At 35.7% G+C, this 26,625-nt stretch overlaps 1 protein-coding gene across 3 annotated transcripts in view; it reads left to right on the top strand.

Moving 5' to 3' along the window:
- LOC144449549 (unconventional myosin-XVIIIa-like) overlaps positions 1-26,625 on the top strand; it is a 108,493-nt gene that overhangs the window by 19,720 nt on the left and 62,148 nt on the right. For 2 of the 3 annotated variants that reach the window (XM_078140098.1, XM_078140097.1), the window contains exons 2-7: positions 20,875-21,063; positions 22,991-23,167; positions 23,943-24,153; positions 24,608-24,750; positions 25,121-25,221; positions 26,136-26,196. In XM_078140098.1, the coding sequence (XP_077996224.1) occupies positions 20,875-21,063; positions 22,991-23,167; positions 23,943-24,153; positions 24,608-24,750; positions 25,121-25,221; positions 26,136-26,196 (882 nt within the window). Of the gene's footprint in view, positions 1-9,741; positions 9,916-20,874; positions 21,064-22,990; positions 23,168-23,942; positions 24,154-24,607; positions 24,751-25,120; positions 25,222-26,135; positions 26,197-26,625 lie in introns of those variants that run through there. The other variant, XM_078140099.1, reaches the window with a different exon arrangement.

The raw sequence follows: 26,625 nt of genomic DNA, 5'->3' as shown, positions 1-26,625 counted from the left end.
ACGCATCCTATGTAGACCTTTGTGTTTCAGTTCCGAGTCAATCAAATCAAATTACAGAACTGTAGCAGTGGGGCCAGTGCATGCGTTACTGTATGATAGCAGAGTCTATATCATGTAACACATACCCCTGACACTGGGGGTTGATGACATTTCAGTACAGCATACAGTCATCACAAAACAATGTTACTGTTATTGTATACCCCATATATCATTCCAAATTGTTTGTTGATTCAACACTTGTATTTCCACTTGACACTTGATAGTCAGTCTGTGTCTGTGGTTTGACCTTTAGTGTTCTGAATTTTATGTGAGGTTATCAATTGTCAGGAGAATTGTGTCCAGACTTGTGTAAGGTCGGCTGTCTGAAATGAACGATGGTAGCATAGAAATTGACAACTGTATAATATATTATTTTAATTAATTTGAAAAAATCCAGGCATGGGGTTGTCGGTGGTCAAGCGTATTAGCTTGTATGCTGCTTACCTCTGCAGCCTGGGCTCGAACCCACCAGGTGTCGGCTGGGTTTGATTAAATTTACCCTGCTGTAAGAAGAGTCTTGTTCAGTTTGACTCTACCGTACAACGCAGGTCTCCCCCAGTCTTCAAAATATGATGGACGTCAAACAATTTGATCATTTATTTAGGGAGAAATGAACTATACTTCAAAGATTGTACGGTACATTATGCATACGTTGCATACTGGTACTTGCCAATTCTTAAATACATGTACATGTATGTCGACAATGTTATAACTTTAATTTATGTCATGGCGTGTAATCTTACCCTGGTAGTTGAACCTTTGGTTTTCTATAAGATAAACACAAACTAAAACTATTGTCCCAACATGTTGATACAGCAGTGATAAGCTATTGAATGGATGTTGGTTTAATTATAGTCTCAGTAGGGAGGTGTCTCTGAAAACTAGTTTATACAGAGTTCCACGAACTTGCAGTGCTGTTTTGAGACTTCCAATGTTTACACTATCTTGATCACAGGGTGATTAGAATCACACAACAGAGGACCCGCTATCACCCACTTGTGTAATCTACCACATTGAAGAACAATAGATTTAGTTTGCGTCTATCATTGTCAACTGAAGGCTGGATTAGTGGTTACCAGTGTCGTATCTACAACACAAACCGAAGGCTGGATTACCAGTGTCGTATCTACAACACAACCCTAAAATGTAATCAATTTCTGATGATGACCAGTTAGAAAGAAACGAACCAACCATACATGTACCTATAGGGTTTATTAAATAAAGTAATATTATCTGTACATACCTGCTAATTCTTGCATGTATACATGAAGATAATGACATAAAATTGTATGTAATATAGATCTTGAAAAATGTAGATTCAGTTGTTTACAACGATAACTTCAATTGAAATATTTTATGTAAAATATACAGAACTACATCATATGTTGTTCTTAGGGTATTCAGTACATACAATGTACCCCAGGCTCCTAATCTTTTACGAGTATTCACTTCCAAATTACCTTTACAGTGTATTACTGTATAAATTGTACCAGCTCTTTCTTCTCTGTCACTAATTTGTATAAACACAAAGCTAGACCGCTGTTCATAATCTCTTTAAATTCCCTTATACATATATAATAGATTAGAAATGCCTGTTTGTTGACATGTGTCGGTGATAATAAAAAAATTGTCAAGTGCCAATATTTCAAAAATTGTTTATTGCAGTTCTCTCAATATGAATGGCTTGGCATTTTCAATGACCAATGTGTTGTTAGGTCAGGTATGCAATTTACTAGCTCATAGAAAATTCTCAGTTCTGTTGTCATTTTAATCTTAAATGTGCGATATTAAATTTTATACTAGCTATTGAAATATAGTAGGTATTGTGTATGGAGATACAGAGTGTGATTTTGACAAGCTATGAATGGAATTATTTTATGGTGGTGGACATTTTGTATATTCAGTGAACATATTATACCAAAGTAAGGCCAAAAAAAAAAAATTGTGTGGTTCCGATTACGCTCAATTTTAGAATTACGGTTAATAGGTAGATTGTTTATTTTATTTTATTATATTTTTTTTCACGTGTGAGTGTCTAGTTCAGGTAGTTATGTTTTCCATATAGTCCCTGTGTTATTGGTTTCTTCCCATGAGATGTACAGCCGTTACATATCGGAAGAACAGTGTTATATCGTCTTTTGCAGTTGATGTCAGTTTCCACATCCACTATTTCTTGCGAGACTTCACAATTTTCACAATTTTATTATTTTTTTCTCAAATACGTAAAAAAAGTTTAGGGTTGGCGGTGAAAAACTAGGTGGGGTCAAGTAAGCGGAACCACACAATTTTTTTATTAGGCCTAATAGAGACATCGATAATTATCATGTGTGACATGGTGTGTGAAAACTGAATACGACATGAATACGACATTGTATACAAAATGTTTGCCCTTCTGACTAAAATGTGGTGTAGAAATATGGCTTATTTATCTGTATTTCCTTCGTATATTGTCAATTGTTTTTGCTTTTATCTGTCTGAGTTGAGTTCTCTTTGTAAGAATTGGATAAATAGATTAGATATATGTGCATTCATATGTTTTTCCCTCTCGTCAGTTTTACTGTGTAGGTGTTCAAAAACAAATAACACATGCTACAGATACAAACATCGAAACGTTTGAGATTTGACTTTGAGGTTATTTCAACTTAATCCTAATCTTGTTTGTCTGACTACTGTGACCATGTCTCTTGGGGGTCAACTCATTAGGTCAAAGGTTAGATTCTAACCTTCAAGGCCTATAACTCAAACCCAGGTTGTAGCATTAGTGTTATCTTATCAGTGGAGTTGTAAGGGTTAGAGAAGCTAATTCTTTGTTCAGGACTATCTTGTCTATAACTTGGATACACGTAGTCCTGCTTGCAGATGAATCAATCGAGACTCAATTTTGACATGGTCCTACCTATTCCTAGCACCCAGCACAGCATTATAACAAATAGAAATATATGACGGCCAGCTGTCAAAAATTAGTAATTACTTGACTAGCTACCTACATTGTATCTCACATCTCTCTGATGACAAAAGTTTTTGTTCGGAGGGCCAAGAATCTCCAAAATTGGAGCTTTCTTTATTTCAAGCCACCCTTCTTAACATATGTGAATGTACACTGCCATATTGGATATGCTGTTGAGCATACATGTACATAAACTGGTTAAGGAGGGGCATTTGAAATCATTTGAAATTATGAAAATGTGTGATTTTCGTGACTTGGGTCATCTAAATTCAGATTGCAGTTAAAGAGATGTTGAACAAGTAAACAGTCAACTGATTGCTAATATGTGGCCACTAGGCTTGTCAATTCTTTGATATTAGGCAGTGGTTGGGTAGTACTGGTTTGTAGCACAGCTGTTCATAGGATGGAGAATGAAAAGGAACAATATCAGAATCAAGATAGCCTAGTATCTAGTCATATGGGGATTTTGATTCTCAGGTGATCCCTCATGACTACATGTACATATACATGTACATGTAGATACTAAGCTAGAATCGAGACCCAACTTTATACTCTGTCTGCATGCAGGACTATAGCTTGGCCAGACAACTGTTTCTCTCAGATCTTTACTTGTAGGCAATGCGATATTGATTTGGACATAGAGAAAGGAAGTTTTGAAAAGTAGATTTACCGTGACCTGATAAAGCATCACAATAAGTTGATATCCTCTTCAATGCTGTGATTCTCTTTAGTTTTAATTCTGAGCAGTCGTTTGATCCATTGGAAGCAGACATTACAAATTCATTTGACCGTGTTTACATATGTCTCATTGTAATGTCATAACCCCCATCCATCTTGTGAATTGCTGTATGGATTTCTGCACTATAAAGCTACTCAATTCACATTTATATGTGTATTGAATTTCAATATGTTAGATGTCTGAACAGTAGTCTCTTGCCAATGTTTTAAAGAGATGACGTACATGCCAAGTATTGAGTTCCTGTGTCTTCAGTGAATCTGAGATGATCCATGTGAGGAATATTCTCAAGTTGTGCAGATAATACTTCCCTATCCAACTGATTTCTGACCTCTATTGAACAAACACTGTGATAAGGATGTGAATGTGTCAGAAAATACATCCATCATGTTCAGCATCCATAGACACATAATGTCATTAAGTGGCCAATGGGGGCGCTGTTCAGCCTGACAGTGTGCCCACACTGTACACCGACAGTTTGTATCCCATGCACCCAGATTCTGCTAATCACAATCGCAGAAATTATAGGTTTTTGGAGCAATTTTCGTTTGTTTTTGTGTGTTAGAGTTTGATTTTCATCAGCCATTCGACCCTAGTACTAGTAGTAGTAGTATTAATATTGCTCTAACTGAAAGAGGACAGTCAATAGTGAGGCACAATCACAAAGACAACTTTTTGTCCATATCTGATTGTCTAAGTATTGTCTGTCCACTCCAATCTAATTGCATTTGTACTAGTGGTATAATTCTATATTGTTCCCTAATATTTTTCTTCATGTAGCCAAGGAAAATATGATTATGAGTGACCTAAGGGGCCTTGTCACTACGTCATGACAAACCCTTAGGTCACGATTATTTTTGCCATGAAAGACGAAAAACATTAGAGAATAATATAATAATTTACAACTTCAAGCATAATTTGTTGAACATTGGGGAAATATAATAGCAAACATTTTTACCCATATTTCAAGTACCTCAGAATCTGTGATGTAGACACAGGTTGTTGTTGCGATGTAGAGTGATCGGGTTATATAATCCATATTTGCTGTTCAAAGACAATAACTTAATAGCTCCTAAATGGTATAATAATGGTACATTATTCATTATGTGATGTATAATCTGTATGGTGGGACTGATGTAGTCTGGGATTTGTAACATTCATATTTAGAATGCAGATAACAGTACATGTATGTTCATGAACATGACCATGAACTGAATATGAAGGAGATTATGAATTATTGAACAGTTGTAATCGCACTTCTTTGCTTAACTGTGATGTCAGTTATAACGTATACAGTGACAGCGTTGTATTTAAAATCTCACAGTGTAAGTTACAGACATTATTCATTGTGTGAATATTAAATTAAAACTGTACGGTTTGCGGTACATTGTAATGTGCACAACACACTTGCATTGTATTATATAGAACATGACATACATGTATCAGGAAAACTTTTTATTTTATGAATTACACTAAAAAAGTTTTGTGGAAGTGATAGTAGCATTTTAGTTGCAGTATCTACACTGCTTGTAAGTACAGTTTGTTAGTGCGCCCTCTAGAGATCCTTGAAAAAAACTTTTGTTTTCAGTGGTATGGTTTGAATGCTACAATAGTAACCAGACACCATGTGATACTTTCCTGTATTGTTTGCTTTTCTATTTGAGTTGAAATGGAACATTTCCCTTTTCAATTAACAAGTATTTTGTTAGACCTTCCACTCTAGTGGATACTAAAGCTAAGTCACAGAGGGTTTGTAATTCTGCCTATCAGCCCAGAACTTCCTGGCAAGCAACCTCATATGCATCCGAAGCTAATTGGAGATAGTGTTGTCCTGGAAGCAATCTGACTGATGGTGAACATAATGGTAAAGTGCGTTCCTTTTTTGATTTGTTTTTTAACATGATCATTGAATTTTTTGAGTGAAGTGAAAATTAATGAGTTAGTGTTTTGATTACTGATAAACAGTTTCATTATTTGACCAATATCTGCCTTAGTTTTAAAGCCAGAACTTTGACTGCACAGTTGAGGAAAAAAGGAAAAGGTAGCTTGATCTTTAAATACTGTTATTATTGTTATGAAGAAAACTAGCCTAGAAGTGTGATAGTTTTGTGTTGTCCATTTGGACGTGAAAATTATTATTTGGATACAAGAAAATTCATAAAATTTGAAGCCAAAAAATTGGTTTACAGAAAAACTTGACTTTCATTTTATAGTCATGTTATTAGTACTGGTGGTAAGTGGTTGGGTTGGGGGTGGGTGGGGTTGTTGGTTCACGTAGAGTTAACGTGAAGTTCTCCACAATAAACTGACTAACTAAATGCAAGTTACTTCTCTCAACCTGTATTATAGTTTCATATCACAAATACCATATCTAAATCAGTAACAGTTACATTATGGTTACCTGGCTAATAGTAATACTGTAAACCCGGACGTTTTCGCTAAAGACTTATTTTTACTTATTTTGCTGGAAAACAAAAACACAAAAATAAGTAGTGACTAAAATGCCTTCTTGTAAATAAACACAATGTACCAGTCTGGTAATTAGTGAAAAAAAAAATAACTTTGAGATCTGGCTGTGACGACTGTAAAATTTGAAAATTTTCTAGTAGCAAAAATATCAAGGTTTACAATACATGTATATCTAGGGTTTAGAGGCAAATACATGAATATTATAGTTATGCTATTATATCAATTATGTAAACCTCTTTTATGGCACCATCCAAGATGCACCATCAAAAGGATTTTCACAGAAGGAACATAAGTTCTGGTTTGCGAGAATGCTTTACAATGTATGCTCACTCTTAACGTTATACAGCACTTTAGTCCTGCCACAGCCGCTACCTTTTACATGGACTTCACCTGAAAAAGGGCGTTATTGTTAACCACCTTCTTCAGGTGGTCCAAGTAAAAGAACACCAAACTTGTCAGAATAATCTGTGGTACTCAGACCACAACTTAGCTTACTAAAAAAGGGTCCATACATACACTTAGCATAAGATATCCAATGATAATTTGCCATCTATCACCTCTTCAATACTAATGGCCCTAAATTTTCCCTTTTAAAACGTTGAAGTAGTTGAACACAGTAGAAATACGCTTAGCCTTTGTCAGCTTAGAAAGTGAGAAAGCTGTTGTTTGACGGGATCAAGTGTTGTACATGCAAGTAATGTGATCTAGTTGCATTCACTCCATGCCTCAAAGGAACACTTGTCTAATGCAGTGCAGAACAGTTAAACGTAGTCTCCAGTAAAGGCGTTATTCCCCGTGAGAAATTCTTGAACAAGAGTGTATAGAAAACCAAGGAATGCAAGTATTATATGTTTTCTCAACTACCATTGTGCTTTGTTCTTAAATTGTGTCAAGGATTTATTTGGGGAAATTTTCGTATTATTTCTGAGGATTTTGTGACATAAACATACAGGTATATATGGATTTTCAGATCAGCATAGATTTTGTAAAACGAAGATGAGAAGGAGAAGAACAGGGAACAATTAGGGGGAGGGGAACAGGAAACCCCAAATACAACATTTAAGGCAGTATACAGGAATCAGATTCACTACGGTTAATACATGTACATACGTTTATTTTATGCTCTGGATTTTAAATAATATAGGAAAGAATCCTTCAACTCCAATTGATGTTTCTTAAATTTTACATGTAAACAATGCACACGTCGTGTCAGATGAATTTTTACTTCATATTTTAATTCTCTGGATTATTTTAAAGGAAGGATCACACAATGTAACACAAGCTCAATAAAGGAACTTTGTATTTTAGGGCCAAAACCCCCAGGATACCCCCCCCCAAAAAAAAAAAAAATAAAAAAAAAAAAAATAAAAAAAAAATAAAAAAAAAATAAAAAAATAAAAAAAAAAAAAATAAATAAAAAATGAAAAAAAAAATGAGTGTTTATAAGTGTGACATCAATACATAATGTAAACTATATTGATAATTATAACTAAGTCACACCACTACAATCCATGCAATGTAAAACAAGATGGTAAACACATTAAAATACTACTGGAAACCCAGCAATGTATATCATAATAGCAGTCTATTTCAATCAACTTATCAACATCTCAGTAGTAAATACAGAACCTATTATCATTGAAGGCATGAAAGTTTCTAAAATTTTGTAAAATAAGTATGAAAATGAAGTTCAGATCCCCAACCCCGAAAGTGCGTCTGGCATCATACAATCATCTCTAAAGTGGGTATTTTATAGTGAATTGCTAGATACTTATTTTATGTCTACCAATTGACTGATTCAGAAATTGTCTAACTTTTTGTTATGAAACAACGATTGTAATTATGTTAATTAAATCACATTCCGCCTTTTATATACAGATAAAGTATTTGCGGGGATATGCCAAGTGTATGAAGACTTGTGTTTCCAATGACACTACATAGTCATGACAGATGAACTTCTATGTCAGTTTTCATTTTGTCAGTTATGTGGATTCTTATGATGTGCGATATGCATATTGTATGATCTGCTGAGAGACTGAGAATCTCCTTAATTAAATAAAAGTTGTTAATTACAATATTTAATGACAGTCCCTGAATTACATGACAGAGGAACAGTGATTTGATGCATGTCTAGATAGCAATATTAGTAACAAAATGCCATAGCGCCTCAGGATCATAATGCTATGCTAATTTCTACGAGTAAGGCAGTTGATGAGTGCAGACAAGCTATATAGTCACTCTAAATGAAACACTGAGTTTTCAAACTTCATATTTAGAGTTACAAATGTACTCACTATTTTATGAATAGGACATTGCTTTGTACATGTATGTAAACTGACTGTGCAGTATTCAACACATTTGTATCTTTAACAATGTCACTAATTCGTAATTGTGTATGTCCAATCACCATTTAACAACTAATGGGCCCCATACAAAACTCTACCCCCAGGCTGAAGATTTGTATCTTCAGTTTAGCATACCACACAAGGGATTCCATAGACAAATTGTGTATGGGATTGTGTATATTAACACCAAATGTTTTGGGGATAATGAAGTAAAAATTTGAACCACAATATAGATCACAGAAGACTGAGATCATGAAATTTGTTAGGTTCACTGTGTTTTCTGATACTAGGTGTCTTGAACTTGTTGAAGACATTTCAGCATTCAGTCAGGTTTGCAGACAAAAGTAGAGACATGTACTTACATGATGAAGTTAAGAAAGGCCACACTTGACGGAAATAGACATCATGGTGTCATTTCGAACAGCTGAACTAAGAAACAACTTTCTCCTGTTGTCACATGTCCATCAGAATCTTCCATCTCCAGTCCTTAAATTAAAAAAAAAATAAGTATACATTGATGGACAAAGGTTACCGGTAGATGTTTTAACTTTTACACAAAAGTTGTACCTCAGATGCTGTCTTCAGAAAGACATCAGCCTGGGGGACGTCAGTAGATACATGTTGCAGCAGTGTACTATAAATCAAACTGACCATCAAATAGATTCTAAGCTGCATGCACAATACAGCCTTTAAATACATGGTGAGAAAATGCCCCCAGTTCAACTCAAAAACTCAGTTTTCATTGTGAACATACAGACTTATTCAATGTTAAAAGAGGTGGAATTAATTGTACCTTACCTAATTGTTGATATGAAAATAATGCAAATCTTTAGAAATGAAATTGTAAAGAAACGTGTTTGAGCCTTAGGGTGTACTTACAGTGATATGATGACTGTAGTGCTACATGTAGCTATAATGATATACAAAAGACAGCCATGAATGACACACACACACGTACAGTAGCTGTGTGTGTATATCATATTGTGGTATGTCCCTGTGTTGAAATAGTACACCAGTGGCTGGCCTCACAAACCTCATACTTCCCATTCCATACAAGGTTGGGTGCGTGGCTCACATCTGATAGCTCATTTGCTGCTCATTAGCATCACATCCCATATTTTACCGTGGTCTGGGCTATGTATGGCCAGCAGGCTTAGTAGGCAGTCAGGTCGGCCATCTGTCAGTGAATGTGGTTGCAATAGTGCTGCAGTGCTGCTGGAAAGACTGTGTACTTAATTTTGGTTGGGTTCCTGTTGATTCAATTTACAACAAGACACACACACACAACGATTTATTGACTGGTGTGACAGTCCGACAAGTTTGAGTTGAAGACAATGTACAACAAACGGAAGAGCTACTTCGAGATCAGATTAAGACCGGTAAGGTTTATGTCTAGCTATAATATATATCTCATGTTGTAACATGAAAATCTCGTTCAGTTTTTGGAAGTTTTATGTTTGACTCTTAAACTTTCTAGATAATATTGATGTATCAAAGAACAGTGAAGGCAGTAAAAAAGTGTTTTAGGAGACACTTGGTTCTCTGTGGTTATTGATCGCAGCGTGTGCAAACCTTTATTTATGAAAAGAAAGATGATATGGGTGAGATCTTTGTCAAAAGTGCCACATTAAATTGATTAAGAAATATGAAGCGACCATTGAATCTGTATATTTGTAAGCAATGTAAGCATAGAAAGTAATTCATGGTAGCGCTGCCGTGAAATATTATACATATAAAGCTATCAATGCATAGTCTGTGTAACAACAGTAGCTACGGTTCTTCAGATTTACGGTTTGCAGTGTCTGTATGAATTGTGAAGCCATTTCTGTGTTTGTAATATCAATGTAACCTCTCAGAAAGGTTATACCAGATTTAGAATATAATTGTGAGTGCATTTTTTTAAAAGGCAGCCAACGGTTTTATTTATGGATCTATTTTCGTCCATGCCAACTGTTTCTGAACATATGCATCTTCCTTATCTTGTCCGCCTTGTGGTGTTGGACACCACTATCTGTATGAATCATCTGTTGATTATTTTGTAATGCATAGGAAGCAGCCACCCCTCTACATGTATGTAATATCCTGTCTTGCCATCACTGATCAGGTTAGAATAATATCGAACATTGTGAATGACAAGGCAGTCATGTTATCAGAAATGCTTGGCATATTTCAGAGAAATTATCCCATTGAACATTCAGATTTGCATATTTTGTTCCCGACTCCTGCCTGGGTTGTTGTTTGTATGCAATTTTTAAAGACCTAGTGAAAGTCCCAGTCCACAGACTATCTGCCATCACCACAGTGAAACACTGATTTGGAAATATTTTTCTTGTACTTTATATTTCAGTCTTACATTTATGTTCAACTTGTAAAAATTTTCCAGATAATACTGCTGCAGTAAAGTATAGATACAGACTGTAATTGAAAGTGAAAGTGTTTTTAGGAGGCCCTCACAGACACTTGGTTCTCTTGGGTTATTTGATCACAGTGTGCATCAGCTGACAGAAATGGTATGTGACAAAATCACTGCCAAATGTTTTGGTGTAGTGATCAGATTGGTGGAATTTGAATCTTTGAAGTGTTATTACCTCATATGATTGTTGTATGACAGGTTTAATATGGGTCAGATAGAAAAAAAATTATCATTTGCCTGATACTACATTAAGATATTGATGAAAATGAAATGCAATCTTATGTGAAATTAAGGATGCATTTCATATTTTCAAGGCAAAAAATTGGGGAGAGAGAGAGAGAGAGAGAGAGAGAGAGAGAGAGAGAGAGAGAGAGAGAGAGAGAGAGAGAGAGAGAGAGAGAGAGAGAGAGAGAGAGAGAGAGAGAGAGAGAGAGAGAGAGAGAGAGAGAGAGAGAGAGAGAGAGAGAGAGAGAGAGAGAGAGAGAGAGAGAGAGAGAGAGAGAGAGAGAGAGAGAGAGAGAGAGAGAGAGAGAGAGAGAGAGAGAGAGGGGGGGGGGAGACAAACAGACAGAGAGACGGGGACAGAGTTACCAAAATTATGTGCCCAGAATGAACAAAATAGGGAATAAATAATTGATGTATATAAAATCCAACATTACAAAAATCAAATTGCTCGGAATAACGATAAATATACAAAATGACATTTGCTTGTATAATCCAACAATACATGCATCTGAGAAGCACTTACCTGTCGGTTGTAGTGTTTTCACTCAGACTTACTCATTTACTGCATGACGTCACCTGAGTGAATGACTCATCCCCCCCATTTGTCAGCAGTACATTGCTTCTTAAAGCTATCACATCTTGAGACTCCTCAAACAGGTGGTGATTGTATTACTGTGTAGAAATCAAGATTGACTCATACTCTACCCATGTCTGGTGCAGTCTGCAATGTGAAACTACAAAATATGGGTAGTTTTATGTCGTGGATGGAAAGCCTGGATTTTGACCTAGTTGTCCCGGTGGGTAAATCCTTGTTCAGTTGATGCTGCTATGCATGGAGCTTATAATGTATCTATGGAGACTATTTCTGTATTCGTTGATAGAAACCTTGACTTTCTCATCATCCTGCATGGCTGCACCTACATGTAGGTGTTGCTATAGTATATGTATTGTATACATCTCATTGTCTCTATGGAGTACATAATGTGAGAGACCTGTAAGTGTTGCCATGCTTAAATCTTATCGTATCTATGGACATCCAAAGCTTGGAATTCTACATTAAAATACTATGTGTCTGAGAGTTTAGAGTCTCATTAATATTGCAGTGCATCTTGTTGAAATGACAAACGTCTTAGTCATCAGCGTCAATATTTCTAGCGAATAATGTTTGCCTAGAGTGTGGTGTTGTGGTGTAGAGTGTATTTTATATCTAACTATGTAGAGAATACCTTCCCCGTGAACTTGTGATCTCATAGATGTGTAGTGTCTATATGTATGGCTGTGCATGTACACATGTACTTGTATGCTAGAAGTCTCTGTCATTGTGATAGTGCATGCATCTACATATACATCATCATCATCATCATCATCATCATCATCATCATCATCATCATCATCATCATCATCATCATCATCATCATCATCATCATCATCATCATCATCATCATCATCATCATCATCATCATCATCATCATCATCATCATCATCATCATCATCATCATCATCATCATCATCATCATCATCATCATCATCATCATCATCATCATCATCATCATCATCATCATCATCATCATCATCATCATCATCATCATCATCATCATCATCATCATCATCATCATCATCATCATCATCATCTGTTGTAGGTCAATGACCTACATAGTCTAGTGCTATCCTGCATCAAATCTCAATATCTCGGTTTGATACCATGTTAGCATTGGTACTTCAAGACTGCGGTCATAGACCTGAATTTGGGTCATGGCAGCTCTACCAAGGTCTCATTTAGAGTCTCTAATGATAGCTTAAGTACACATGATATGAGATCAGTCATGATTTACTGTTGACAGAGATAGTCACACATGTAGTAGCATGTAATTCATGCAAATTGGGGTTTCAAATTCAGTTATGTCCCTATGACGATGGGGAAATCAAAATTCTCAAAAAAAACCCATTCACCTGGATTCATGTAAATTCACTCAGACATTCATACAGTCATATACCCGTTCTGGGTACTGGTAAATTTTGGTTTATGTTTTTACCTTATTTGCCTATATCTAAAATTCTATTTACACGTTTTATAGACCTTTCAACTGGTTGAGAAAGAGGGACAGAGGGGAGGGGGAAGGGCAGAGGTGATCTTCTTTCTACTCAGTATGTAACACTAACACAATGGCTTTATAATATGTATGGCTTTGACGTGTTCCTATGCATATATCATGTATATAGTATGATGGCAGTACATAGTTCTCTCAAGTTGATTTGTTTTAATGGAGTCAAAGGTCATTCATAAACACCAGCAGCACATAGAAACCAAGATCAAATACATGATTTGATTGGTCAATATTAGTGCAATCAGCTAGACAGCATGGTTTATTGATGAAGTGTTTCTATGAACTCCAGTGAATGTCTTTATACTTCACTGGTACCTAGATAATGTATAATTAATTCTACACGAAAGGTAATGTCATTAGCTTTCTGTACATGTACATTGTATACAAGAAATTCCTATCTGGTTATGAATTATTAATTTTTTGAAGGTTTAATGTAATTATGCAGAGTACAAATATAAATATAATATCTATTTATGTCATCAGACTTGGCTGTAGAGTTGACCAGTATCAATCATCTCTGCGTAAGGCCAAATAAAAAAAAAATAGTGTGTTTCTGATAACTTGAACATTTTTTACATGCAAAAAGGTAAAATAAAACCCTGACCTACCTACCCTATTTGCTGAAGTCATAAAACAAAACATTTAAAAAAAAATATTTTTGCAGAATGTTTGAATGATACACCTATACAATATAACAGGGCACTGTTTAGTGAAAACGTCACCCCATCAACAGTTGTTACAACACAGTAGCAAATCCCCTTTGAGTGGTTCTGTGAAGTTTAGATGTGAAGTGTATTTGACTATATTTACAGTAAAGCTGTACCATTCAAGCGGTTTTTGTATTACTAAAACAAGTCAATATTGTCATGCGTAGCCTTCGTCTAACTTCACTGAAGTTAACTTCGCAGTAGTGACAATAAATTATAGCAAACTTCCAAATATGAAACATCCAGCAAATGAAAAAGAATTGTGAGATTATGCTTGTTCCTACCTTTGATTAAGCAATTGTTAGTCCAAATTTATCCAAAATATGCTGGTTGATTTAGCTCATTAGTAACACAGTGTTCGTGATGATCAATTTTACTACCGATATCGTCCATACCTTTTTACATACCAGTGCTGCAATTCACCAGTTTAGGGTATGTCCCATGTATTAGAGAAATCCTTGACTTCAAAAAACTTAGCTACTGCAAACTAATTATGTGCCAAGTGCTCTGGGTAAACTATAAAGTAGATTCCAAATATAACTGAATATAAACACTATCACATCAGATATTAATTCATTTAGATGTTTAGACTCAACCATTGGGGTATAGGGAAGGTAGGGTCATAAAGGAGGGACTCATAATATATACTTTCTTGAGAATTCCACACCATAAAAGTCAAGAATCTTAGAAGTATGTTTGTTGTATGTAAGAAAATTGTGATAAATCTTCATTTAATAGACTACATTTTTTTTGGCTTCATTGATTTCTACTTGAAAAGGTGAGAAGTGAGTCCAAACTTGAAATTGAAGGGTCAGTGGTGATCTTACCCATAAAGGTGACATTCCAGGCTGTGTTTACCTTCACTAAGCAGTGAATAAGTTCAGTCATTAGCAAACCTTTGTCTTCGGTATAATACACCAGTGACAAACCTCAATGTGCTTATAACGGATTGCGGACAAATACCCATCTAACAGTGGTGGGGTATGTTATCTGGGAACCAACACGAAAACCACATGGAAAATAATAGGGCTTCGGTTTCTTTGGAACAACTTTTGAAATCGGTATGTTATGTTTGTTGTGTACTTAGGCTTTTTGTAAAGGTCAGTGTATTGGACCATCAATGTTGTTTTTTATGGTATCATTATGTCCAGGTATATGCATTTTATGTTGCAAGTAAATCACCCGCCAAGTTATGTAACATGTCTTTAAAATGTTGAAATTAGATCTTTGATAAAAAAAAAACTGATGTTTTTTTCTGTGAATGGAAGAGTTGCAAACCCTTTAATGTTTACCTGTAAATTATTGTACCTTGTAGCTTTGACTTAGAACTTGTGGTGTGACAGTTTTGTGTTCATACATCATAGTACCTGGAACACCAATACATTTTGTAACTCCGGGTAATAAATGACATTGCCTCTATTCCTTCTCCGACATTACAGATATTCCTTCTCCGTTTCTAAATTCAAGAACTAAAAAAGAGATACTTCTATTTTTCATTCAGACTTGCCATGATGTCTGGAGAAATTATGTTAGTTTTGATAATAACAAGTGACACTTTGTTGATATTTAACGTTGACCTCTTTTGAACAGCTGAGACTTGAGTGATCATTGAATTGCAATAAGTCCCCTGGTTTGTTTTCAATGCCAACCAACACACAAGTGTTTACTAAATACTTCAAATAATACTGCAATATATCAGTCTCTGTTTGAATTATTACTATATCTCCGAGGACTTCCCCCGACATTTAAAGTTTCCAGCAATTATATGCTGGGTTCTTTTTTCAGTAGTAAACTGTCTGCTTCATGTTGATCTCAGTGTGATGTAACAAGTAGTTTTAATTATTTGGGTATTAGGAATAAATAATCCAGCAACATGCTGGAGTCGACTGTGATTTCCAGATTAGTGTTCACAACTCAATAGATATTAGAGTCCACACTGTGTCATGTACAAGTGGTGTTTTTATAAAAGCTACCGACGTGATTTCAGTGCTTGCAAGAAGAGGAGGTAAGACTCAGACCACACGTAGCATAGGACAAGTTTTTATGTGACGAACGGAGAACCCATTATAGTGGAATTCATCACATAGATTTAGTTCTTAAAGCTAGAAGCTTACTGGATTCATAACATGACTGACTCCGTTGTTTAAATGGGATGGGACTGGTATGTTGGAAACTGATAACAGGGCTTTCTGTAATCAACGTATTTGAATCACTTAACCACATGAATACGGCGTATTCCGGTTATCGAACTTCCGGTTGTTTCGCAGGAAAGTATCGCGAGAGGGCGCACCATATCTGACAAAGTGAGGGCCAGAATTTTCGTCATGGCATCTAATAGTATGGCGATGTATGAAGCTGTCAACAAAATGGACGTAAAAGAACTCCGTGCATTCATAAAAGAGTGGAAAATTACTACTTCTAAATCTACTAGATATCGCCAGAAATGCTGTCAACCTTGGTCTTGAAACACTAGAAAATGATAATTTTCTGAGAGAACGGAAGAGGAGACGAATAGTGGATGTCAAGCATCAAAAGATAGAACTAATCGACAGCGGAAACATTGAAAGTTGGACGGAGGACCTTCGAAATATACCCGATGTAGACATGATAAACATATTTCTTTACCTTACTGGTGTCTGTTGCTTGACAAAAGAACGATTAGAAAATTACAAATCTGACAACAGCTTCCAATCTGATTAAAATCCGATGTAGATGTTGGCTGATCGTTCATTGCTATTTTACCTTCGTTATTTTGCCTGAATTGACCTTCTTGGTACATGTTTACATTTTTAGCTTGCCTGATCGCCTCCTCTACGATCAGGCTAAAAAATTTAAACATGTACCAAGAAAAATAATATCAGGCAAAATAATGAAGGTAAAATAGCAATGAACGATTAGCCGACATCTACATCGGATTTTAATCAGATTGAACAGCTTCCAGCTACAGTCATTGCAATATTGAGAGTTCGGTCGACAATTACCAAGCCACATGTTTATATTGTAACTGATGTCGCCGCATACTTAGGCCTTTCTTGTTTATTAGAACAGTGGTGTAGCACCACGGGTGAAATCATAAAACTTTGTCCGGAAAAAAAGTTGGCATAAACATATTTGTATTGATATACTCATCTTTACTATCACACTTTGGTTAGCTTGCTATTCTTCATTCAGGACCATCAGTGTATAAAAAACCTCATACCATGTCTTATACCGATCTGATTAAAATCCGATGTAGATGTCGGCTGATCGTTCATTGCTATTTTACCTTCGTTATTTTGCCTGAATTGACCTTCGTGGTACATGTTTACGTTTTTGTCCTGATCGGTAGAGGAGGCGATCAAACATGTACCACGAAGGTCAATTCAGGCACAATAACGAAAGTAAAATAGCAATGAACGATTAGCCGACATCTACATCGGATTTTAATCAGATTGGTTTTATACAAGCTGCAATAACTGTAGCGTATATTGTGATTTTGAGGGTTCTTTGCTCTGTTTTTGTACCTTTTTCCGTTCTGATGTTTGACTGGAAGCAATCGCTACAATTTCTCCAACGGTAACGCAAATGGACGAGGTCACACTGAAAACTAGTCCTGCTTCCATGACGGTGCACGAGTCTGTATTACTGACTTGACTCTAAACACCGTCATGCAAAGAGCAATAGAGTTTGCCTATTACAACACCGCAAGCAAAATGTACTCGCGCCAATTGCAAAAGAATTACCTACCGACCGATCAAATATTTGCAACCGATCGAATATCTACGCCATTTCGATATCTCTGACGGTAGTATTCCCTGCTCAGATCACAAAAAGCGCCGAAATCGGACCTTTTCAAGTGCGAACTGCAACATTCAACTAACCCTCGTAACACCGCCACATTTGATATCGTTGAGCGAGATGAATAATTACCCAGAGACACTTGCGTCGACGTACGTAAGGAGAAGTGATTAAATTTACGATAGAATTTGAAAAGTTCCGATTTTGACAGTTTTGGTCATCCGCTATAGGACTTTTGCAGTCAAAATGAGGTAAACCGACTAAATAATAGATTTATTGCTAATATTTGACCACTGGGCGATTTTATTCCTTATTTACCGGCATTTTTTGTAAGTCCGTATTTCACGGCTGGCTCTTCGCAGGACGGAGGGGGAGGGACAATTGTCAGAATCGAGTCCCGAATTCCTCCGTATGCAAGCAGGACTAACTGAAAACGTGAGTGAGATGTCAGTGTACTACCCGTTTCAAAATGTTGCTACTTTTGGGTTTTCCTCACGGTCGAATTGCAGAGCCAAACTTACGCGAAATATTAGGAGAACAAGAGGTTAATTTGCTATTTCGTTATTTGATGGGCGATAATGCAATATTATAGCGTAAAGTTACGGGGAATGACAGAAAATCTTTAGTCAGTGGTTACGATGCCTATAGACTCTATGCTTTGCAATAATGCTCTACAATTCTGGCCCTCACTTCCGGTTCTAAAACAGCGCCCCTAGTGGCCAAACTATCATATCTTTTATCTTTTCGGGGCTTCTTCGATAACCGGAATACGGCGTATTGATAGTGAAACATTACGTGCGAAATCGCAAACACGTAAAAGATCACAAAGTGAATGGATATCGACGAGCCTGTCATATTGGGCAAAGTGTGCCAGGAAATGATAAGGAAAATTAGTGTATGGGTTTGATGTATCTCAAATGAATTACTAAAAAGTGATACTTGGCATATGATGAATGCAAACGTTCATTTTACATGTAAAATGTAAAAGTCTGTTTTTATAATAGTGAAGAATATTTGTGTGCACCAGTATGAAATTTCAACCAGAAAAGTAAATGCTTTTGAAATGAATGGCTAAAATAAAACTTAACAAATATAATTGTTCTTGTTCAATTCCATAGAACATACATGTACCTCATATTGGATTTTGGCAATATACAAATTCTTTGATTGATTGATTGATTGATTGATTGATTGATTGATTGATTGATTGATTGATTGATAGATATCATACAGCATAATGGTATGTAATATATTCGTGGTATCTGCAGTCATTAAATATGATATTGATTGTATATTGGGACACAAGACATGAATATAAAACGTAATAGTAAAATCAATATTGTTTAATACCAATGTACCTACATTATAATTGGTACATGGTAGGAAGCCAGTCCACTATACAATACAAGTAGTCTATAAACTGCTAGGTGTCTCTTTGCCACCAAATACCAGAAGTCTGATAATAGGACTGAAAACAACATGATGTATCTTAACAGTCTACTAAACAAGATAATGACATCATTTGTAAGGTGATCTGTTATCAAAAGATGTCTCCCTGTTGAACAATTGGTGATTGACCCACTGTAAGGTTTAACTACATGACTATAGTCTGGCTGATGTCAGACAGTAAGATAAGACATGTCATACCAATGCTAACAGCTTACACTGTCAGTGTGAAAATGGATGTTCTATCTCAATGAGTAGTATTATGTTGTCTTGGTTAGACTAAATACATGTACATGTATTTTGTCTCTGAATAAAAATGTATTTATGATGTTCAACAAAATTTCCTAAATTATAACTTAAAAGGCAAAAAAGTAATAACTGCTAGGATCAAATATAAAATTGCCTGGAAAATCTCATTTTGGATTTTGTACAGAGATTTGTTTCGAGCTCAGAATATATATACCCAGGTAGTGTTTGTGGGCTGTATGGTTGAAAATAGGTCATTTGGAAACAAAATGTGTGTGTGTGTATATGTATGTATGTATGTCACAAGTTATGGCTGTGGTAGTATTGTTGTTAAATGTATACATGTAACCCTCAGGATACACTCAAAGAATTAGACTTTTCTACATACATTTTATGGTATATTATCATGTTAATTAAAATATTTAATGGCTTATTGTAATTGCCATCTCATGAGAACAGTTAGATTATTGTGTATTTCTTTGGTGACCTTGAATTATACTGAAGTATTGAATTAAAATTAAAAACACACAAAGTATTATAATTGGTGTTGGTTACAGCAGCAGTGCTGTAGACATTGACCTTGGAAATGGACACCTGAAATAAGAACAGTATAGTACAGTAGTTGAACAAACTATGACAAATACAAGTTTCAAAAGAAATATGGAGCAGGAGTTACTTGGTTGACAGAGATATAACAAAGAAGTACTTCATTGTTGTTTTCTTTATACAACTTAGTATATGCTTGACTGATTACTGCCTAGGTTTGTAAAGGTTGATGTGACCTGTACTTTATTACAGTAGCAAAACACCTGTCACTGTGTCAGCATAGAGAACTACCTGTTAATAAGTTTTAATAAGGTTACATAACTCTGATGTGCATGCGCACATGCGCGCACGCACACACACACACACACACACACACACACACACACACACACACACACACACACACACACACATACATATCCATATATCCACACACAGAGACATGCACACATATGCACATTCCTAGTATCCTACATCCAGAGACAGACAGACAGACAGACAGACAGACAGACAGACAGACTGACTGACTGACTGACAGACACACACACACACACACACACACACATGCATACGCATATGCATAGAAACATATGCACACAGACACAGTATAGAAACAGACAGAGTGACACGCACCCCAGCCAGATAGCCAAGTTCTGGGCTAACACTATAACAGTATAGTACTCTATACAAAATAATGCGAATTAAACCAACTTTCTATATATGTTACTCTGAATACCAAGTCATCATCCCATGTACGTTGTAATTGTATGCCACTAATGTGATAACCTGATGTATTGAAGTTTAATGCCAGAATAAATTCACCACATTCTACCATGTAATTAACCTGTATTCAACCTGTATGTTTATTAACAGGCCAAAACTGAAGACCAGCTGGCATCAGAACAAGCCTGGTTGAAAGCAGAGAAAGTGTGGCTGGTCCACAAAGGTGGATTTGCTGCTGCTAAAGTGTTGAATGATCCCAACCTTGCTGAGGGCAAAGTCAAAGTCAAGTTAGAACATGGAGAAGAAATCTTGGAAGTGGATGAAGAAGATGTGGAGAAGGTAGGTTGTCTTTGAATTGTTTATTAGACATTGTAGCCTCAATGAAAAAGAGGGGTTTTTGTCGCCACTAACCCATTGAAATGAGAAAAACTGTACACTTGCCTCATAGTTAGCCCAGAGTCTTGTCTTGGTTTTACTATATCAAGAAGCTATCTCAGTGTTTTTGGGAAGAGCGGTAAGTAGGTAAAATCTACAAGGGTTCCCATGTCATTTTACCTGGGTTCCCAAACAAAATTACCACAGACTCTATAGGGAAACACAGCCATTTTTACGCCTTTCTCCCTTTCTGTTATCAGGGTTCCCTAACCTTAGCTAAAACACTGTATCCAAACTAATAATATTTGAGACAGTTACTTGTAAAATCCAAGACAAATTTCTGGGTTACCACATAGTACGGGTTAGGGGGGAACATCAAGTTTGTCCATCATAAAAACCTGTGCCTTAGCAGCACATCAAATTGGCTTAGAGGGTACACTCTTGCTAGATAACAGTGATGCACTCATTCACTCAGTGTACACATGTCAGACAATTATCCACCATTTGTCTGCTTCAGACAGTTAGATCTGTCTGATTGTACACACTTTCTCTAGACTTCGGCATGAGTCCAATTTGAAAGAATGGACATTCCAAGTCTACCAGCGTGACTGTGTGTTATATTACAAAATATTCACATGTACTATTATTGTGGCAAAATATGCACAGCAGCATTTCTGTTGAGATATTTTAATCTCCCTGTTCTGTACATCACTATATATACACACTAATTATATACTGTGAACCTGGAAACTTTCTGTAAAGATTTATTTTCACTTATTTTGCTGGAAAACAAAAACATGAAAATAAGTTGTGACTAAAATATCTAAGATATAAACACTGTACACCAGGATTAGGAATTTGTAAACATTAGTCTTTGGGAACTAGACTGTAAAAAAAAAGTGAAATTTTCTCGTGGTGAAAATATCAAGGTTTCTAGCATTCTTTGTAATAATTTAAGAAGAGTGTGGTTTTGCCTTGACATAGTTCAGACATGACGTATTTTACAAAGGTTGTCAACTCTAACTTCTAGTACATGTAGTACTAGTGTATTAATATTACTGGTATGTACAAAATAGTTGTGCTTAAAACAAAAGTCAAAGTTTCATTTCCTTCGCATCTAAATATGTACAATGTTTGTAGAATATTTCTCATCGTCAGTCAAAAGGGATGGGGTGACATCTAGTGTGATGTAATCAGTCAAGTGATAAGAATGGTCAGATTTCTGTGTTTATTAAAATGAAATCCTGTGTAGGAACCTAGGATTCAGGAACCTATGTATTCTGTGTCCTTTTAATGAAATGGACAGTGTACAGAGTTATCACCTAGACGGTATGTAGGCTTTCTCAAGTGATGTCCATATTTTTAGACCTGTTAGTTATGTAGGATTTTTATAAATAGATAGACAGACATACATCTTACTTGTACATGTATATATCCTTTGGGCATTGTAAGGTTATTTTTCTCTATCACCCAACCTTTTTGTTCGTTCGTATCAATGTGACTGCCATGTCCACATCATGACACAAGTCAGTACACAAGTGTCACTCTACAGAAATACATGTCACGTATGATTGTTATGGTTTAGGTATATGACAAAATCTTACATATTTATACTCATATATACATGTAGGTAAGTTATTTGTCCTCTGGTAGCTGTATTCTTGTCTAAAACAACTACTACCTGAAATACAGAATATTCTTGTTCTCCTGTCACTTTGGGAACATCCTCCATAATGAAATAAAATGTAAGTCTCATGGTAATGAGTAATCAATATCAGGAATGTACATGTTATTTATAAAATATTAATGTAATTATGCAAATGTAATATAATTTACGTAATTATCAATGTAATTTTGCCATTTTTAAATTTCAACTTATTTGTGTTACCAGGCCAACCCACCACACTTTGACAGAGTTGAAGACATTGCAACGCTGCGTCACCTCAATGAGTCTGGTGTTTTGCACACACTACGACAACGCTATGGTAGTAATCTAATCCATACCTACGCTGGCGCTAGTTTACTTGTCATTAATCCAGTAACTCAGTTATCCATTTATGCTGAAAAGGTACGTATTAATAAATTGACTTTTACGACTAAGATTTTTTTTTTTAATCTATGTACAATTCAGTCAGAGACGGGAATGTGTAGTTATACTTGTGTGGTTTCTCATTCTTTGGCCGTAATTTTGGTGGTGAACTGTGTTAAAATAGCAATTGGTACGCTGTTAAGACTTCATGAATTTGCTTTCCAGAAAGTAGTATAAATGCCATGTGAAAGTTACATTGTACATGGTATGAGAAATTCAAGCTACGTGGATTTTTGAACAATTTGTTTCCTGAGGTGCATTATTTCTTATAACAGTACTATGGTAATATTGTCTATAACTTGATATTTAACAGAGTGTTTTTGTTATGTTTACCCCCCTCCCCCCCCCTCATGTGTGCTGTTTTTTCCCCCCTCATTTATTTACTTTTGCAATTTGTAACTTCAGTCTACAGAGTGCTGAGTTGCACGTTTAGTGTGTTTTTTTTACAAGAAATAAAATATTTATAGTATAGTGTATTCTTTGACAAGTTTGTGCCTCTATGCAAATTTATTTAAAGTTGTAAATCAAATTAACATAATATGAAATTAATTCACATTTATCTATAAATAGTACCAATAACAGACTTATTTTTAGCCTCTTCAAATAAAATATGTTGTGGGGGAAAATTTATGTATGTATTTTTATCACCTACTTGTAGACAGCTGTTGTGTTTTATATCAGCATGTTTGTTACTGTCAGACAGACAGACAGTGATCTCAAAAATTGATGTATTGTGTATTTTCTCCAAATAAAGGTAATGCATATGTTCAAAGGATGTAAGCAAGAAGACATGCCACCACACATCTACGCCATAGCTCAGTCTGCGTACAGAGGAATGTTGTCATCTAGAACAGACCATTCCATTTTACTGATGGGGAGGAGTGGTAGTGGTAAAACTGCCAACGTTAAACATGTGTTGAATTACCTAGCTCATGTGGCTGGGTCTGTCAATGCCAAGATATCAGGTGAGGTTATGTTAGTGTCTGTACAGAATGGGAACTTTGAACTTGGAGATCTAGAATGTTTCTTTGTCATCAGTACGATTCTAGTACTGATTCTCATGATGCAATGGCCCACAGCGAAGACACTTTATAAAGGTGCAAGATCAACTTGATGCTTCTCTGAAATCGCAAGTAATTGTAGGTGATGTAAAATCATGAAATGACTCTCCAGAACCCGTAATTTAATGCCTTTGGTTCCTGGAGTGGTGTATGGTAATGTGTATATTTCTAATGTATATTTCTACTGAAATCTTCAGTTACATTACATTGGCAAATTTGTAGCGTTTGATGACCGTAACTTTACCTGGTATCATTGAGCTGAATTGTATACCATACTAGTATGTCTTGGCCTACAGTATACAATTATGTATATCTTTGCCGACTTTAATACATAACACTGTTCTTCTTTTTCCCCCAGCTGACAAGATCAACTCAATTCATGTACTGATTCAAGCCTTTGGACATAGTAGAACAGCCCAGAGTAGCAACGCTACAAGATGTACACAGCTGTATTCACTAGATTTCGATCATGCTGGTCAGATAGCTGCCATGTCAATACAGGTAAGCGATTGTATAAAACTAGATTCTGTATTAAAAACAAAAGAGATAAATATTTTACTTTATTGCCACATGAGGGCTTTTCTGTGATGGTAATGTACAGTAAAAAAAATCAGCAACAAATACTGAATTTGTTGAGTAGTTCACTTCTCATAGTATGACATAACATCGGATTATGTAATAAAAACAAAAGAGATAATAGTTCACATTCGTGCCACGAGGGCTTATCCACGCATCAAATATGCAGCAACCAGTATTAAAATATGCTGAGTAGTTTACTTCTCACAGTATATAGTACTGTATACCCTTCAGCTGTTCCCATTTGCAATGGAGTAAGAAGATATATTTATATATATACTGTTTATTTTTCTAGCTGTTACTCCTAGACAGAACAAGAGTAGTAAGACGTCCACAAGGAGAACCCAACTTCAATATTTTCTATGCGTTATTAGCTGGTGCAGATCAACAATTAAGGTCAGCTGAGATCATTCTCTTGGTCTTTAGAAATAAAAAGTTGATCATATTTGCACAGTTGTCATGGCAGATTTGATGAATGTGTATGTCTATTATTATACAATGAGTAAAGCACTTTCTCTATGTGCTACACTCGTTTATAGCATTCATATTAAGTGTAAAAGTATATTGTTTCAATTGGTTTATTTACAAGACTAGCATGTGGCCTTTCTAATATGGTCAATTAGCAAGTGAAACAATATACTTTTACACTTGATATGGATGCTATAAACGATTGTGGTATATACAGAAAACACTTTACTTTTGTGTTATGGGTTGTATATGTACCAGAGGTGAAGTGCGCCAGTGTGTGTGTATACTAGTGGTATTTTCACAGCAGTGCAACACTGAAAGCAGTATATGTATGTAAATATATGTAAATATGTGTAAATGTATGTAAATGAGGATGCTATCATTCATTGTAGATGAAAGCATGTGATCACACAGTATCCTTTTTACGGAAATTTGCCGTTTTGGATGACCATTTGTAATAATAACAGAATCCCATATAATAATGATAGAACTCCATGCTGCATTAGTGCCAGTGTAAATACTTGGGATATATACACTCATGCTTGCAAATACCCTGAATGTGTCACACTTGCATTCACATGTCTTGGGGTTCTGTCATAGTGTTTTTGGTGTTTGACTGTAATTTTATCAAGAGTATGCTCAGCAATTACTAAGAGGTTTTAGCAACCTTTTTACTTTGTTCAGGGAGAACACTAGTAGACATTGGTACAAAATGACATCATTTTGTAGCCATTTGTTTCACAATTATGTCAGTGTGTTGTGTCAAATATTTATAATTACTGAGTTTTACCAATATTAGATAAGTCTGTTTTTACTGATGTTTTTTTGTTGTTCAATTTTAGAAATGAATGTCACCTAAACAACTTGTCAAGTAACAATTTATTCCTGACTCCAACTCTCTCGGTAAGTGTAATTTGACATGAACAATGCACTGGTTTTCATGCTCTAGTTCAGGGGATGATGGCATCTATTATATCATCCATCAAAGTTATGTTATGGATCGTGTGATATTGCCAACAAATTATCTATATTTAGTCATGAATTTCTACTCACTTAGTCAAAACATATCTTGGAAGCAAGTCCCAAATTTTCGGTGTACGCCATTAAAATGGTCTATTGTCCGAGACACTTAAAATAAGCTTGAGAGAAACAGTTTGGACCACCAAGAATGTTCATCTTTAGGTGCAAGTGTACAGATGTCGGAAAAGTAAATATCATTTTCAAGTCACACATTTTGTAGCCAGGAAATCATATTTTAGCAGTAAAGGGAGTTTCACTTCTTCCAGTTGAACTGTCCAGCATGATTCTAGGCTACAAATATATAAAACTTCG

This window comes from Glandiceps talaboti, chromosome 18 (genome assembly GCF_964340395.1).
Source record: "Glandiceps talaboti chromosome 18, keGlaTala1.1, whole genome shotgun sequence".
NCBI lineage: Eukaryota > Metazoa > Hemichordata > Enteropneusta > Spengelidae > Glandiceps > Glandiceps talaboti.
This window is presented reverse-complemented; position numbering and strand designations above follow the sequence as displayed.